Source organism: Scyliorhinus canicula, chromosome 18 (assembly GCF_902713615.1).
Source record: "Scyliorhinus canicula chromosome 18, sScyCan1.1, whole genome shotgun sequence".
NCBI classification, from domain to species: Eukaryota; Metazoa; Chordata; class Chondrichthyes; order Carcharhiniformes; family Scyliorhinidae; genus Scyliorhinus; species Scyliorhinus canicula.
In genome coordinates this window covers 17355048-17370487 of record NC_052163.1, presented here as the reverse complement: position 1 = coordinate 17370487, position 15440 = coordinate 17355048, and the positions used below count along the sequence as shown (strand labels likewise).

The following is a 15440-nucleotide window of genomic DNA, read 5'->3' as shown; positions in this document are numbered from 1 at the left end:
CCTCTCCAACCTCTCTTCACAACTTAAATGTTCCATCCCAGGCAACATCTTGGTGAATCGCCTCTGCATCCCCTCCAATCACATCCTTCCTATAATGTGACGACCAGAATTAACACACTACCACAGCTTTGGCCTCAAAGTTCTATACAACTCCAACATGACCTCCCTGCCTTTGTAATCTATGCCTCAATTGGCAAAGGCAAGTGTCCCATATGCCTTTTCCACAACCCTATTAACCTGCTCTTCTGCCTTCGAGATCCATGGACAAATATGCCACGGTCCCTTTGTTCCTCGGAACTTCCCAATGCCAGGCCATTCATTGAATACTTCCTTGTCAAATTACTCCTTCCAAAGAATATCACCTCACACTTTTCAGGATTAAATTCCACCTGCCACTTTTCTGCCCATCCTGTCTATATCTTCCTGTAACCCAAGACACTCAACCAACTGTTAACCACCCAGCCAATCTTTGTGTCATCTGCAAACTTACAGATCCTACCCCGTATATGGCCATCCATGCCGATTATATAAATGACAAATAATAGGGGACCCAGCACAGATCCCTGCGGTATGTCACTGGATCAGGAAGAAAAATAAAGCTTTATTTAGACAATAGAAATAAGACAAAAAGATTTTAAAAGTGGGAATTGGGATAAAGACAATAGGCCAAGCAATTTGTTTTTGTTTTAATTTAGCAATATTTAAATTTAAATTTTAAACTATAATAAGGGAGTGTCATCTTGATATTTTAAATACAGTGATTATTTCACATTCAGTTTCAGCTGAAAACTCAATGCCAGTCTACTAGAGAAACAGGAAGCTCTGAGCTTTAAAACAAAATGCGTAGCTCACATTATTCTTTGGTTACTTAGAAGAGATGAGATTTCTCAACTAATTTTAGAGAAAATTTAAAGAACTGAGCCGGTTCAAACTAAGGTTTCAGCAAAGTTAGTCTTAAAAAGGCTTGATTTCAGCTTCACTCTACCACTAACGCACTCACTCACCACAAATACACTGGTATTAATTGTTACCCAATCATAATACCGTCTACTGTATATAGTTACTCAAGCTGCAAGGCAAAGCACTGCACACAGGACAATGAAATACCCAGTGAAGCTTCATCATGAAGATGGCAGCTCTGACAGCTCAATGTGTCAACTGAAACTGAATTTAAAGAAAGCAGTTAAATTAAATCACACACATTTTTAAAAATGTAATTTTTACTTAAGTGTCTTTTGTGAGAATATGTAGTGCAGTACCAACAATAAAAATTAGGGGCAGCACGGTGGCACAGTGGTTAGCACTGCAGTCTCACGGTGCCGAGGTTCCAGGTTCGATCCCGGCTCTGGGTCACTGTCCGTGTGGAGTTTGCACACTCAGCCCGTGTCTGCGTGGGTTTCACCCCCACAACCCAAAGATGGGCAGGTTAGGTTGATTGGACACGCTAAATTGCAAAATAAAAATAATTGGGTACTCTTGAGTTCTTTTTAAAAAGATGTGCAAGGTAGGTGGATTGGACACCACCTTAATTACCCCTTAATTGGAAAAAATAAATTGGGTACTCTTAATTTATTTTTAAAAAACAATAAAAATAAATTACATAGTACCGATTTAACAATCAAAATTGCCCATGGTCTTGGTATGTGGGATGAGGGAAGAGCCAAGGGTCTTGCTCTTGTTAATATGATGCACTTGTTCCACTGAATTAGTGTTTGGTATGTGCAGTTAAATGTGTGCTACTTCTCAGAATATCAATGTACTTGATCATCAGTATCTGTGTATGTTATAAAAGAGCACTATGAATATATTTTATTTATCATTACTAGAAAGTTTAAGTAACACACTGTAACTAAGCAGCAAAACTAAAGTGACATCTCCAGGGCACATGCCTGAGCAAAATGTAGAGAGACCTTGGATTGCCCACAGGTCAGGATGCCCCACTTCACCTTCCAGGTTGGATCCAAAGGTTCGCAAAGCATTGGCATGTTGTGTGTCCAATACGTCGATGTGATGCATCAAGTTTGTGAGTGAAGACAGTCAACGTGCTTCCTACTTTCAGCCACTCGTTTTCAGCCTACACCATGGCTTGGAAGCAATGTGAAAGGAAGAACCTAAAGCAGAAATCCCTCCCAGTGAGAACATAGCCACTCCATCGGCAAGTCCTCTGTTCATGGCAACACAGAGAAATTGGGCCCCTTGTGGGCTAAGCCTAAAACTTCTTAGGAACTCTGGCCCCACGTTTGCACTCTATGAACCAAACTCCCAGCGATGGACGAATACTTCCATTGCCTTGAAGACATCTTGGGAGGGTTGAAGGTTAGGGGAGTTGGAGCCCAAAAACAGACATGTCTAAAGAGGCTATCAGCAACTCCTGCAACCAAGCCACTAGGGTGAATACGGACCTAGCTTTCCAACAAGAGACAAGGTTTGCCGAGAGTGGATCACTAGCTAGAGAAACATTACACATTCATCTGCCAGGAGAAAATGGAGAGGAAACACGTGAACATGTTGTAGGCTACACTGTAAGAAACTCACTGCTCTCGACAATAGAACTTTCACGAATTATTCAGAACGCGTTCTCTCCATCTGCCTCTCAACTCAACAGAGCCAGTTAACCTCACCAGTATCTGTGCTCCAATACAGTGCTTCACAGCAGAGGAAAAAGACCAGTTCTATGGGGAGATGGACATTAGCAGCAGAATCCCAGAGTCAGAATATCTTCACCGACTGGGAATTTCAACGCAAAAATGGTCCTCCTGCCTCAGACATCATGGTTGGGAAAGATAAAAGAGAACAGCAGAAACTACTAGAGCTTTACTGCAACCACAAGCTTTGCATACCTAACACTTTCTTTCAGAACAAACTATGCCACAAGGTGTCTTGGAGGCATTGGCACCAGCTGGAACTGATCATCATCAGACAACTCAACAGCACCCTCAATACATCACCGACTGCAGTGTATACCAGAGTTATCATGAAACCCTTTAACGATTTTTCATTCAAAGCAGAAAAGCCACCTTCGTATCAATGTCTGCAATACTGTCCACCCAGATAAGAATGAACAGTTCCTCAACGCGATTGAGCAGTTTCCCCCCCCCACCAAAGTACAGAAGCAAAATGGAACACACTTGAGACACTATGTACAATACCACACTCTCAACGTATGGAAAGCAAGAGCGGAAAACATGACTGGTTCAAGGCTAACATCACTGTGATGAAACTTATTATTGAAGCTAAGTGATTAAATCTCATTCATTACAAGGAAGATTTGGGGGAGATGGCTCTAAATGCATTATGAGCCGCTGAAAGTAAAGTCAAACTGTCTAAGTGTGCATCAGTGACTACTGGTTACAACTTTGTCAGAGCATACAGGTGCCCTTCGACACAAGGAATGCTCGGATATGCATATTGGATCAAAAAGGCAACAGGTCCAAAGAAAATAACTCCAATGAATTCAAACCAGGAGAGGTCATAATTGGAGAGATGGGTGGAACATGACCTGAAAGTGTATCTGAGGCAGAACACAGTCATTGAGGAAGCTCTAGACACCATATGAAGCCTGTCGGTCACGCCAGAGCTGGATAGCGAACCCAGTGGAGGAGCTTAGCAATGCTATTGACTCGCTGGCCATTGACAAGTCTCCAGGTGCTGATGCTCGACCACCTCAACTCATCAAGCACAGGAAACTGGCACTCGCAGCATCCTCACAAGCTTTTCTGTCTCTGGTGGATGAGGGCGCAGTGCCTCAGAATGCACGTGATGCAGAGACTGTGAAATCCTGTACAAGAACAAGTAAGACCACAGTGATTGAAACAAATATCGAGGCATCTCCTTGCTGCGCATCATGGGAATGGGCTTTTCCAGTGTTGCCCTTGTCAGATTGCAGATCCTGGCTGAACGCATCTACCCAGATACTCGGTGTGGTTTCAGAACAGGAAGATCTACAATTGACATGAATGTCTCAGTCTGGCAGCTGCAAGAGAAATGCCGTGAACAAAAGAAGTTTGTCATGAGGGATCTAGACAGAACCCTTGTGAAAGGATTGAGAACGAGAGAGCACAGACTTAAAGTAGTTGGCAAAAGAAGCAAAAGAAACATGACGATAAACATTTTCACACAACAGTGCTGCCTCAGATAGTGGTGGAGGAAGGTTCAAGCGAGGCATTGAAAAAGCAATTGGACTGTTGGTTGAGGAGGAGGAGAAATGTGCTGGCAATGAGGAGAAGGCAGGAGAATGGCACTAAGGGAATTGCTCATTCATTGAGCCTGTGAAGTCACGATGGGCCAAATTGCCTCCTTCCACACTGTAACAATTCTGTGATAAATTACCTTCATCAATCTCACCAAGACATTCAACCACTTGAGTAAAGACGATCTTTTTAAGCTGCTGGAGGAAACAGACTACACCTGAAGCTGATCAGTGTGATCTCCTCTTTCCGTAACAAAATGATAGGTACAGTCAGTTATGACAGGGCAATATTGGAACCCATTGATATCCTCAGTGGGGTCAAACAGGGTTGTGTTCTGGCACCTACACTCTTTGGCATATCCTTCTCTTTGATGTGGTCATATTCCCTCGGTTCATCTAGACTGCATGTCTACTTACATATCAGAACTGATGGAAAGCTGTTCAACATTGCCCGCCTGGGATCCAAGAAATAAATGCTGCAAGTTCTCAAACAGTTCTTCTATGCTGACGTTATCGATCTCGCATTCCATACCGAGGAACACCTTCAGTAGAAGATGGACAGGTTTTCTTATGCCTGTAAAACGTTTGGCTTGCCCATCAGCATCAGAAAGACAAATGTCAAGGTTTAGATACTGCCATCAATCAGCACTGACAAGATGACACGGGAGGTTGTTTCATGTGTTTAGGCACTACAATAACCGGCAATGTGTCACTTGATGCTGAAATCCATATACGCATTGGAAAAGGTGCAGTTATTATATCCAAGAGCGTTTGAAAAACAGCAACCTGACTGAGAACATCAAACTGCATGTCTACCAAGCTTGCATCTTCAGCCCACTCCTCTCCAGGAGTGCATTGTTAGAAGGAAAAAATGCTGAACAGTTTCCACCTTTGCTGTCTCTGACATATCCTCAACACCTCATGCAGGGCAAAGTCACCACCTCAGAGACACTGGAGCATGTAAATTCCATCAGCCAAGCACTTATTGTTAAGCCAAGACACCAGCACTGGCTTGGCCATTTTCAATGGATGGACAATGGTGTGTATCTAAAGACATTCTTAAAAGTGAACTTCACACCGAGTCATGATCTGCTGGACACCCATACCTCCATTCTAAGGACACCTACAAGCAAGATAGGAAGATGGCTGCCATTTAACACTGACAACTAGGACAGTAATTGATGTCCATGACCTCTAGAGGCTGACTGTTTGGAAGAGACGAGGCAAAATGGAAAGCTTTGCTGGCTAAGAAAAGGGCCCAGGGAAAACCCTAGGCCAGCAAATCCGGCATCCTCTCAGCAAACCCATTTCATTTGCAGCAAACGCGGCAGAAACTGTCATGACGAATGAGGTTCCTGAGCTCCACATCCAACAGTTGACCACCATCTTCTTGGGTAATTGAAGGCTGCGAAAGCTGTAACCCCAAATAATGAGCTAATTTGTCAGAATTCCACCTTGCTATCACTTTAGACAAAAGACAGATCAATATATTAAATGCAAACAAACTTCAATGAGGTATAAGTAAATATAGTTTGTAAAAACAAAAAGACTTGCACACATTTTTAATCATACTAGCGTTATATTTTAAATCAAGTCTATATTATACATCACAATAATAATAAAAGAAACAAAGTAATTACACTGACCAGACTCTTAACTTCATTTCCCCGGACAGATGATTTCGGCTTTCGTGAACTCACCATACTCAGGGGCAACAAACCAAATCTGGAAGCAAAGATGTACAATGCTGATGCCATGTCCAGAATAGTTGACCACTAGATGACAAATTATTATGGATCCTCAGGACAAGCGTGAAAATTAGTTACACAAACATAACATGCAATAAGTTAGCTGAATTGCTGTGTTGCTAATGTATTCAGTGTCAAAGCAGAAATTGGAATTTTCTTTTTTGGGTCTGCTGCACAACCTCTTCGCTTTTTAACCAGGGCCATGTGGCAAGCTGGCACATAGGGGAAGCACGTCTCACCAAAAACACACACAGCAAACTAAGCTGTTACCATAAACCCAGGTGGTCTACGCGTTCTAGAAGCATTAGCAGCATTACTCAACCAAAATTAGTATTTTTATTTTACTCTCTTGCTGGACCACTTCAAAAGGAATACTTTTTCTGGGGTATTGAGACCTCAGTCTGCATGATAAATGAGCAACGCAATGCTTGTAAGGTGCTGACGCAGAATTTGTGTGTTGGCTGATTTATTTAATCCTTTGTGGGTTTCAAGGAGGATTCTAATCAACTAATGATATTCAGTATTATAAGAAGTAGACCACGGGAATATTGTGACTATGCTAGATGGACTGAAGAGTTCCACCTGCCTGAAAATGTTACAATATTAGAAAGCATGGTTAGAATTGGGGGAGGGGGTGGTAGTGGGTGCGCAATCAAGCAAATTAAGATTAGTACAAGATCTTGCATTTACATAGCACCTTTAGTGTTGTAAAACATCCCAAGCTCTTACAGGAATGCTACTGTAATAACCTCCACGTGGCCCACAGGGAACCGTAATTGATCTCCCCGTGGGGCTCATGGAATACAAATTTCCCCGGCCCACCCAACTGGGGCTCGTAAAACTGAGCATAAAAGATGGCAGGAACCGGCATTTTGGTTGTCCCAGCGGGGACTGTGAAGTGTAAATAGTTACTGCCATGGGCATACTTTATGTTACATTAAATAAATCCTTTGTTATTCCTACCGGTAGACTCCTGGTCATTAAAGTTATCAAAGAACATTTGGTGAGTAATCCTTTAGGATGGAGGTTTCCATAATTGTCAAATTAATTTTATTTTGGTATATAGAGCTACATAGTCTCACTGGTTTGCCATTTGCAGAGAAAATAGGCCAATATAGTATCTAATACTAAAGCTTGGACTGTATTTAAATTCTTGTCTGACCACATCAACATGTGCACAAGTTTATCTCAGTAGAACCCTTTCCGGCTTGCTGCTGCAGAAACACAATGAGAATTAATTTACCTGATCTGACTAGAAGCCAGTGGCAAGATGTTATGAGGTTCTTGTGAATTAAAAGGTGCACTTCTGCTGGTGTATTGTTTCTCTGTGCCTGTTAATAACCCAAATAGCACCTAAAGGACAGAAATATGTATATTTACAGTGTACTTTTCTACATCAATACAACACTTTCCTATCTCGCTAGGGGCTGCTGAAAAATTCTGGCTCATAGCCATTCTTCGGCAAGTTTTATATTTCAACGTCTGACGTGGTTGAAGAGCTTGAACGTTCACTTGTGGGAAAACACTTCTAGCCAATGAAAGATATTTTTTGGAATGAGGGATTTAAAGAGGAAGACGTTAGATTTAAGGTACTGAAGGATAGCAAATTAACTTACATCAGTTAGAAGAGGAGTGATGCATGAGCAGGATTGATAGCAATATTAGATACAGCTACATTTTAGAAATATTTTTTAATTTAATATAATTAACAATACTGGAGGTGAAAACTAACACCAAGAGTTGTTTTATTATATATTACCAATGATTTACTTCAGTAACACAGTTCATCAAAACTGGTTAGTATAAGGAGACAGCAATTAATATGCTGGATTTACATTAGGATTTACCAGTACTGAAAGGCTTATCTAGGAGTAGGTCAAGTATCCTTTATCCAAAACCTTCAGGACGAATTGCATTTTAGATTTCAGATCATTTTGGTTTTCAGATACCACGTGTCAACTTGCATTACAATAGCTTAAACCTAGGCTAGGTTTTATTTACTCTAAAGTAAATAAAATGGCTAGAAAAGTAAGGTGCATCATTGAATAATAATTACAGGGGGCCGGATTCTCTGTTCCTGAGACTAAGTGTTGACGGCGGGACAGGATTCGTGGGCTTCTACAACAGCAAAACTGGCGCCACACCTAAACCAGTTCAGCGTTCATTCAGGGGCTAGCACTGCTGCCACATGGAGCACGACCTATTCCAAGGAAAAACGGTGTCTGATTTGCCGGGTCCATGATTGACGCTCAGGAGGCTGAAAAACTGCAGCCACATATACATTCATTCATTGTACACGTCATTCCCCGCACACACTCATTCCAGCCAACAAGATGTCACTGGTTGCGCTGGAGCGCACCCATCCCATTGATGGGTTGGCTCGGGCCAGAGGACACCCAGGGGGTGTCGTGGGGGTTGGGGGGGACCCATATGACCCATGGCACTAAGTCCTCAGTGGGCAGTCAGCTCCCCCCCCTCTCAGTGAGCAGCATAACCATCAGCGCATTATGGCGATGTTGGACACTTTCTGCACCGCCCCCCCAACCCCAATCCTCCCCCCATCCTCATCAGCCACAGCACCTGCTTCCCGATTTTTGAAAGCACAAGTGAACTTCATTGTCGGGAATTCTTCCCGAAGGAGGCGAAGAACCACGGAGAATACCGGGCCAGGCCCGCTAATGATACGCAAACGGCATTTACTGTTCGTACGCAGTGAATGCATTGACGCCGCTGTCGAGGCACCAAAGAATTGCAATTTGGCGTGAACCTGACCCCTACAATAATTTCAGCGTCAAAACCAATTCTCCACCTAATCGCCTTTCGCGATTCCGCCATCGGCCGATGGAGAATCCCACCCAGGGTACCTGATAAAGTTTACTTTTGACATGCTCATCACAAAAATCGCAAGCTAAACAATACAGAGCTTCAAAACAAAAAGTGCGTTTTTGGATGTGTTCAGTTTTCAGATTTATGGATAAAGAATATTTGACCTGTATACAATGGTATTTGTAAAATTTAAATTGGGCAATGGTAAATATACTCCAAACCGTTAAATGAGCACTTACACAACATTATTTTCACCTGAACTGAATATATATTTTCTCGTAAAATATGTATTTTATTTCTACTTTACCTGTACCGTAAATCAGGAGGGAAGCATTAAAGCATTTCTTGGACATCTATATAATATGGGCCAAAAGGCCTCCTTCTGCACTGTAGGAATTCTATGAATATAGACAAAACTGTGGCTCTGGGGCCAGCCAAGCACAAGCCAAGGTAATACTTCACCAACTTCCCTTCCTCACAGCAGCTCAGTTTCATTAAGTATTGGCCCAATATTTTAACCAAGGTTGCAACTCGAAAAACACGAGACAAATTTGTTTTAAAATTGGCTGCTGTACTTACTGAAGTCCTTTGAGAAAGTTTATTCAGATTGTTGTTAAGGTGTGGAGTAAAAACATCCAAATCAAATGGATCAATGTGACTTTCCAAAGCATCTGCCACATTCTGAATCCTGAATCAAAAACACAGAAGAAGGATTTTGTATCTCTGATGTCAGGAGTACAAAAACTATAAATCTGAATAACTTTGCTATTTAACAGATGTTCAGTACCTCGGGTCTTGCTGGATCCTGCTGCTTTTTACCTCTTCGTTTCTGGCTGTTAAAATTGAACCAAGGTACCGAAGATCAAAAAGTAGTTGCAGAGCTCTATTCTGAGTTAACGGGAATGCAGAATCAATCTGAAGCAAAACACAAATTGAATATCAAAATGTTAGTGTTACATTTATGTTCCAGGGAAGTTAGTTCAGTAATCTTTCATTCCAAGATGTTTCTGAGTCAGAAAGAATTAACAGAGGACTTCTGATCCCCAAGTACACTGGATCGAACTGAAAACTCCAGTGTTATGGGCCAGGGTTTAGAGAACCCCAAGTGTATCATGGAGTTCACCTGACCCACAACTTTTAATAGATTGTGATATGGGGAGCACACAGCCCACTCTACAGGTGTGGCACAGCAGAAATGGAAAAGTATTTTTTAAAGCAAAACAATGTTTATTCTATGAACTCAAGCTAACCTTTTTAAAACATACAGTGAACATCTTAGCAACCATTAATTCAAATACAACCCCCAAAGAATACACTAAGTAATCCTTAATAACTTCCCAAACAACATCCCGAAGACAAAAGAACACCTTTTAACAGAAGCACATCAGGTTTACATTCACTACTGAAAACATTTATAATTCTGAATTCACCAAATGATCAAGAGATAGTCTTTTCATGACAGAAAAAACTGTACACCTGCTTTGTCTGGCTTCAGCTCCAACACTTAAAACGAAACCAAAAAAAAAACACACCGAAGCTTTTCTCAAAGTGAAACTAAAAAGCAGAGCCAGAGCTCAGCTCCACCCACACTCTGACATCACTGCAGTAACATGAGCAGCCAAACATTGCTTCAAGTGACATTCTCATGACAACAGTCACATAATAGAGTTGATAGTAGAGTTCTAGTCATTCCCTGCAAGGTAAAACTACAACACACCACTGAAAGCTATCAGCAAATTCAGCTATTGTGGATCAATGGTGACAGACAAGCAGACTCTTTTATTTGGAGAAATGAATTTTATTCAAACTTGTATCAAAGTAGGTTACAGCAAATAAACACCCTGGGAAACATTCTTCCCAACAATCAACTATACAGTTTGTACAGCTTTTTTCTCCTTTTTTACCCTCCCTCCCCATCACCCCCCACCTCCCTCCCCATCACCCCCCACCTCCCTCCCCATCACCCCCCACCTCCCTCCCCATCACCCCCCACCACCCTCCCCATCACCCCCCCCCCCCCCCCCCCCCCCCCCGACGAACAGCTCCTCAAACACGGTCACAAACATCCACCACCTTTTCTCAAACTCCCCTGCTGAGCCCCTAACTCATACTTTATCTTCTCTAACCGCAGGAAGTCATACAGGTCACCCAACCATGCTGCTACCCCCGATGACGATGCCGACCGCCACTGCAGCAAAATTTGTCGCCAAGCAATCAGAGAGGCGAAGGCCAAGACATCGGTTCCTCTGAAACCCCAAATATCACCACCAAAGGGTCCCGGTCCACTCCCTCCTTCCTAATCCAGGCTAAGACCACGAACAATCCCGCCCAGAATCTTCCCAATTTTTCACAACCCCAAAATATGTGCGCATGATTCGCTGGCCCGCGCCCACACCTCTCACACTCATCTGCTACCCCTGAAAGAACCCACTCATTCTCACCTGAGTCACATGCACCCTGTGCACCATCTTAAACTGTATCAGGCTCATCCTTGCATAAGAGGAGGTCCCGTTTACTCTTCGCAGTGCCTCACTCCATACTGCCCAATTGATCTCCATTCCCATCTCTCCTTGATTTTCACCACCCGCTCGCCTCCCTGCTCCCCACAGCCACTTATCCCCAATTCTTCCCTCCCCTTCCACATCTGGAAGCAGCAGTCGCTCCAGCAGGGTGTATACCGGTAATCAAGGGAATCTCTTCCAGACCTTTCATGCAAAGTCCCTAACCTGTAGATACCTTAACTCACTACTCCTCGGCAGCTCTACCCTCTCCCTTAGCTCCACCAGACTGGTGAACCCTTCCTCCGAGTACAAATCCCTCACCTTGACCAGCCCCACTTCCCTCCACCTCCTGTATACACTATCCATCGCCCCCGGCTCAAACCCATGATTCTCGCACAGCGGCGTTAGCACCGACATCCCTTCCACCCTAAAATGCCTCCTCAGCTGATTCCATATCTTCACCGTGGACTGGACCACTGGGCTCCCTGAATACCTACTCGGAGCCATTGGCAATGCTGCCGTCACCATAGCCCTTAAACTAGACATCTTACAAGATTCCTCCTCCATCCTAACCCACTCTACCCCTTCTCCTTCCCACCACCGCCGCACCTTGCCCACATTCGCCGCCCAATAATAATGAAGCATGTTTGGCAACCCCCTGCTGCCTCTGTAGCAGGGTTCTCCCCACCCTCGGCACCTTCCCCACCCATACAAAGTCAGAAATGATTGTGTCCACTTTCCAGAAAAATGCTTTTGGTTTAAAGATCGGGAGAGCATGAAAGATAAACAACAACCTCGGCAGAATATTCATTTTTATCCTCCCTGGCCTCCTCTACCAGCTTCGTTAAGTTCCACTTATGGAGCCCCCATCCATTCCCTTGCTACCTGAATCCCCAAGTACCTAAACCTATCCCTCGCTACCGTAAATGGCATCCTCCTAAATTAGCCCGCTGTGCCAGCTCATTCACCGGGAATACCTTGCTTTTCCCGACACTCAGCTTGTATCCCGAGAACCCTCCAAACCTCCCCAACAGGCCCATAATCCTTCCCACACTCTCCAACAGATCCAAAACATACAGCAAGAGGTCATCGGCATAGAGCGACACCCGATGCTCCCTCTGTCCCCTCATCATCCCCTGCCACTTTGCCGACTCACTGAGAGCCATCGCCAATGGCTCTATTGTCAGCGCAAATAGCAGTAGCAACAGCGGCCACCCCTGCCTCCTACCCCTGTGCAAGTCAAAGCTTTGTGAGCTCATATCATTCGACTTCACCCTCGCTCTTGCCGCCACATACAGCAAACGCACCCAAGCCACAAATCTCGGCCCAAACACAAACCTTCCCAAAACTTCGAACAAGTACCGCCACTCCACCTGATCAAATGCTTTCTCCGCGTCCATGGACCACCACCTCTAGTACCAGAGCTCTCGATGGATTCATCACCACATTCAACAGCCGTTTTATATTACTCGCGAGCTGCCTGCCCTTCACAAAGTCTGTTCGATCTTCTGCAACCACCCCCGGGACACAATCCTCCATCCTCCCCGCCAACAACTTAGCCAATACTTTCACATCTGTGTTCAATAGTGATATGGGTTTATACGACCTACATTCCACCGGATCCTTCCCTTTTTTTGGGGATTAGTGTGATTACTGGCTGCTTCATAGTCTCCGGCAACTAGCCCTTCTCCAGTGCTTCATTAAACCCCAACAGATGTTGTGCCAGGTCCACCGCAAATTCCTGATAAAATTCTGCCGGGTACCCATCTGGCCCAGGAGCCTTCCCCGACTTCAAACCCCTGATACTATCCAGCACCTCCCTCAGCCCCAGGGGGTCCTCCAACAACAGTCTCTTTGCTTCCTCCACCTGGGAAATTCCAGCTCATCCAGAAACCACCCCATGTCCTCCTCCTCTCCTCCTGGATCTGCCTCAAAGTCCCTGGTAATACTCTCTAAATGCCTCATTTGTCTTCCCTGGCTCTGACACCACATCCCCAGCCCCTGTCCAGGTGCAGGTTAGGTGGATTGGCCATGCTAAATTGCCCCTTAATTGGGGAAAAAATAATAATTGGGTACTCTAAAAAAATTTTTAAAACTTTGGCCAACAAACAAAAGTCACGGAACAGCAACAAATTTCTAACAGAAGGTTACAATCCAGGACACAATCTTTACTGATGTAAATTTGTCAAAGGTAATTCAGCTGGTTACCTGCCTACCTCTTGAATGATAAATTATTTTTAAGCAAATAGGGATCTAAAACAGAACATAAAATGAGCTATAATAGAAGAAAAATAAATAAAGCCACAAGTTCTCTCCTGGCGCATGCACCACCAATGTTGCTGCTGGCCCATACAAAATGCATTGTTGACTTTAGTATCTTCCAAATACTCCGAGACCAGACTGGAATTGGAGGGAGTGAGGAAGGTGCTGCCAATGTAAGCAGGATCTGCAAGTGTAATCAGGAACTAGCAATTTTGAATGGCAATCATCTGACTGTAAATCAAATAAAAAGGGATTATTTGGGGTTATAAAAAAAAAGTTCTCAAAAGTTGAAACAGATGGGGTGACACAAGTGCTGTGGGGAAGGTACAAAATTGTTGTTGCTTCCCACCATATTAAGAATGGTTGCAGTAACCTGGTGAAATACTGAAAGAAAAGCACATTACATTGTTTGCTTGTTTAATCTGATTTTATATTTCAGTGTGAATTTCATTTGACACTTCTCATACTTAGTTGTAATACTTTAAAAAAGGATTTTATGGTATTTGACAAAATGTAGACCAGTTTGGATTGCACGTTTAAATGCGTTAGTTCCAAGTTGTAGGATTGCAGCTCTGGCTCCTTATTTTCACAACAGTAGGTCTGGAGAATCAAAGCTCAAAACATGGCTACCACTAGAGCTCTTCAGCATACTTTTGAGCATGATCCATGCACTAGAGGTCTACAGTGAACCAGATATAGGTTTGGAGAAAATGAAACAAACCAACAAACATCTATGGTATTCAGATTTTCTGTCAGAGGTTATATCAGGGGCTGATTTAGCACACTGGGCTGGCTTTTAAAGCAGGCCAGCAGCACGGTTCAATTCCCGTATCAGCCTCCCCGAACAGGCGCCGGAATGTGGCGACTAGGGGCTTTTCACAGTAACTTCATTGAAGCCTACTCGTGACAATAAGCGATTTTCATTTCATTTTCATTTTTCATATTGTTATCATAAAAACTGAGGATTAGACGGCTGGCATTTTAAGGCATTTACAATATCCATCATGGGTGGGATTCTCTGTTCCCACCAGCAGTGCACACCCACCCATGGGCTTCCCAGTGGCTTCAATTGGATGGGAAATCCCATTGCCAAGCAGAGGGAGTAGAGAATCCTGCCGCCAGCAAATGGCGTGCCGCTGAGAAACACGTGGCTGGGGGACTGGAGAATTCAGCCTAATATTTTCATCTTCTGATGCAGTAAATTTCTGAAAATACTACTTGGGAATTTCCTGAAGGATTGCTCCCACTCCACGGACGTAACCTTACTGGAAGTTATGTCAGTAGAAAAGTTGGTCAAAAAGCTTCAGCCTTCATCAGAATCTCTTACTTTCAAGTTTAATGACACAAGACAATGACTGTCTGCATAGAAGCATGAGTGGCATACTAAATTAGTAACACTTAAAATACACCCGATACACAAACATGACTGCTTAATTTCAGTGTGCTTTTCAATTTTTTCTTTACTTTCTAAAAATTTCTATTATGAAGTTTTTTTATTTGAAGGATTACAGATGCCATTAATAACTACCCAAATATAAAACATGCAATATGTTGATGGGAGAGCTGCTATCACCATTGTGAACATGGTCGGGCAGATAACCATGGCTACACACACAGTTTCCTAGGCAACACAAGAGACAGGAGCAAAATAAATTCCATCATCCCACTGAAATTAAAAATACCCTGTCATAATTTTCCATCCATTATCCAGTCAATGAATCTGGATTTGTTTATCCCCTAATCCCAAAGTGAAGGACACAATTCCTCATGAGTGAACAAACTGATCAACTGATTTGAATAGCAACGGATGGACAAGAAAGAAATTACAGAGTGACGCATATCTGACTCCAATGAGACTTAAAATTAATGTTTTGAAGTGCAATTAATGTCTTGGGATTTTCTCTGAATATTTTG

General features: G+C 43.3%; 1 protein-coding gene across 2 annotated transcripts in view; it reads right to left on the bottom strand.

The window, feature by feature from the left end:
- Nucleotides 1-15440, bottom strand: part of cog1 (component of oligomeric golgi complex 1) — a 49415-nt gene that overhangs the window by 6485 nt on the left and 27490 nt on the right. The window contains exons 10-14 of one of the 2 annotated variants that reach the window (XM_038777328.1): nt 9551-9678; nt 9343-9451; nt 7181-7290; nt 5836-5914; nt 1108-1164 (exon numbers count right to left, since the gene is read on the bottom strand). In XM_038777328.1, the coding sequence (XP_038633256.1) occupies nt 1147-1164; nt 5836-5914; nt 7181-7290; nt 9343-9451; nt 9551-9678 (444 nt within the window). In that variant the 3' untranslated portion in view covers nt 1108-1146. The remainder of the gene's footprint in view (nt 1-1107; nt 1165-5835; nt 5915-7180; nt 7291-9342; nt 9452-9550; nt 9679-15440) is intronic. The other variant, XM_038777327.1, reaches the window with a different exon arrangement.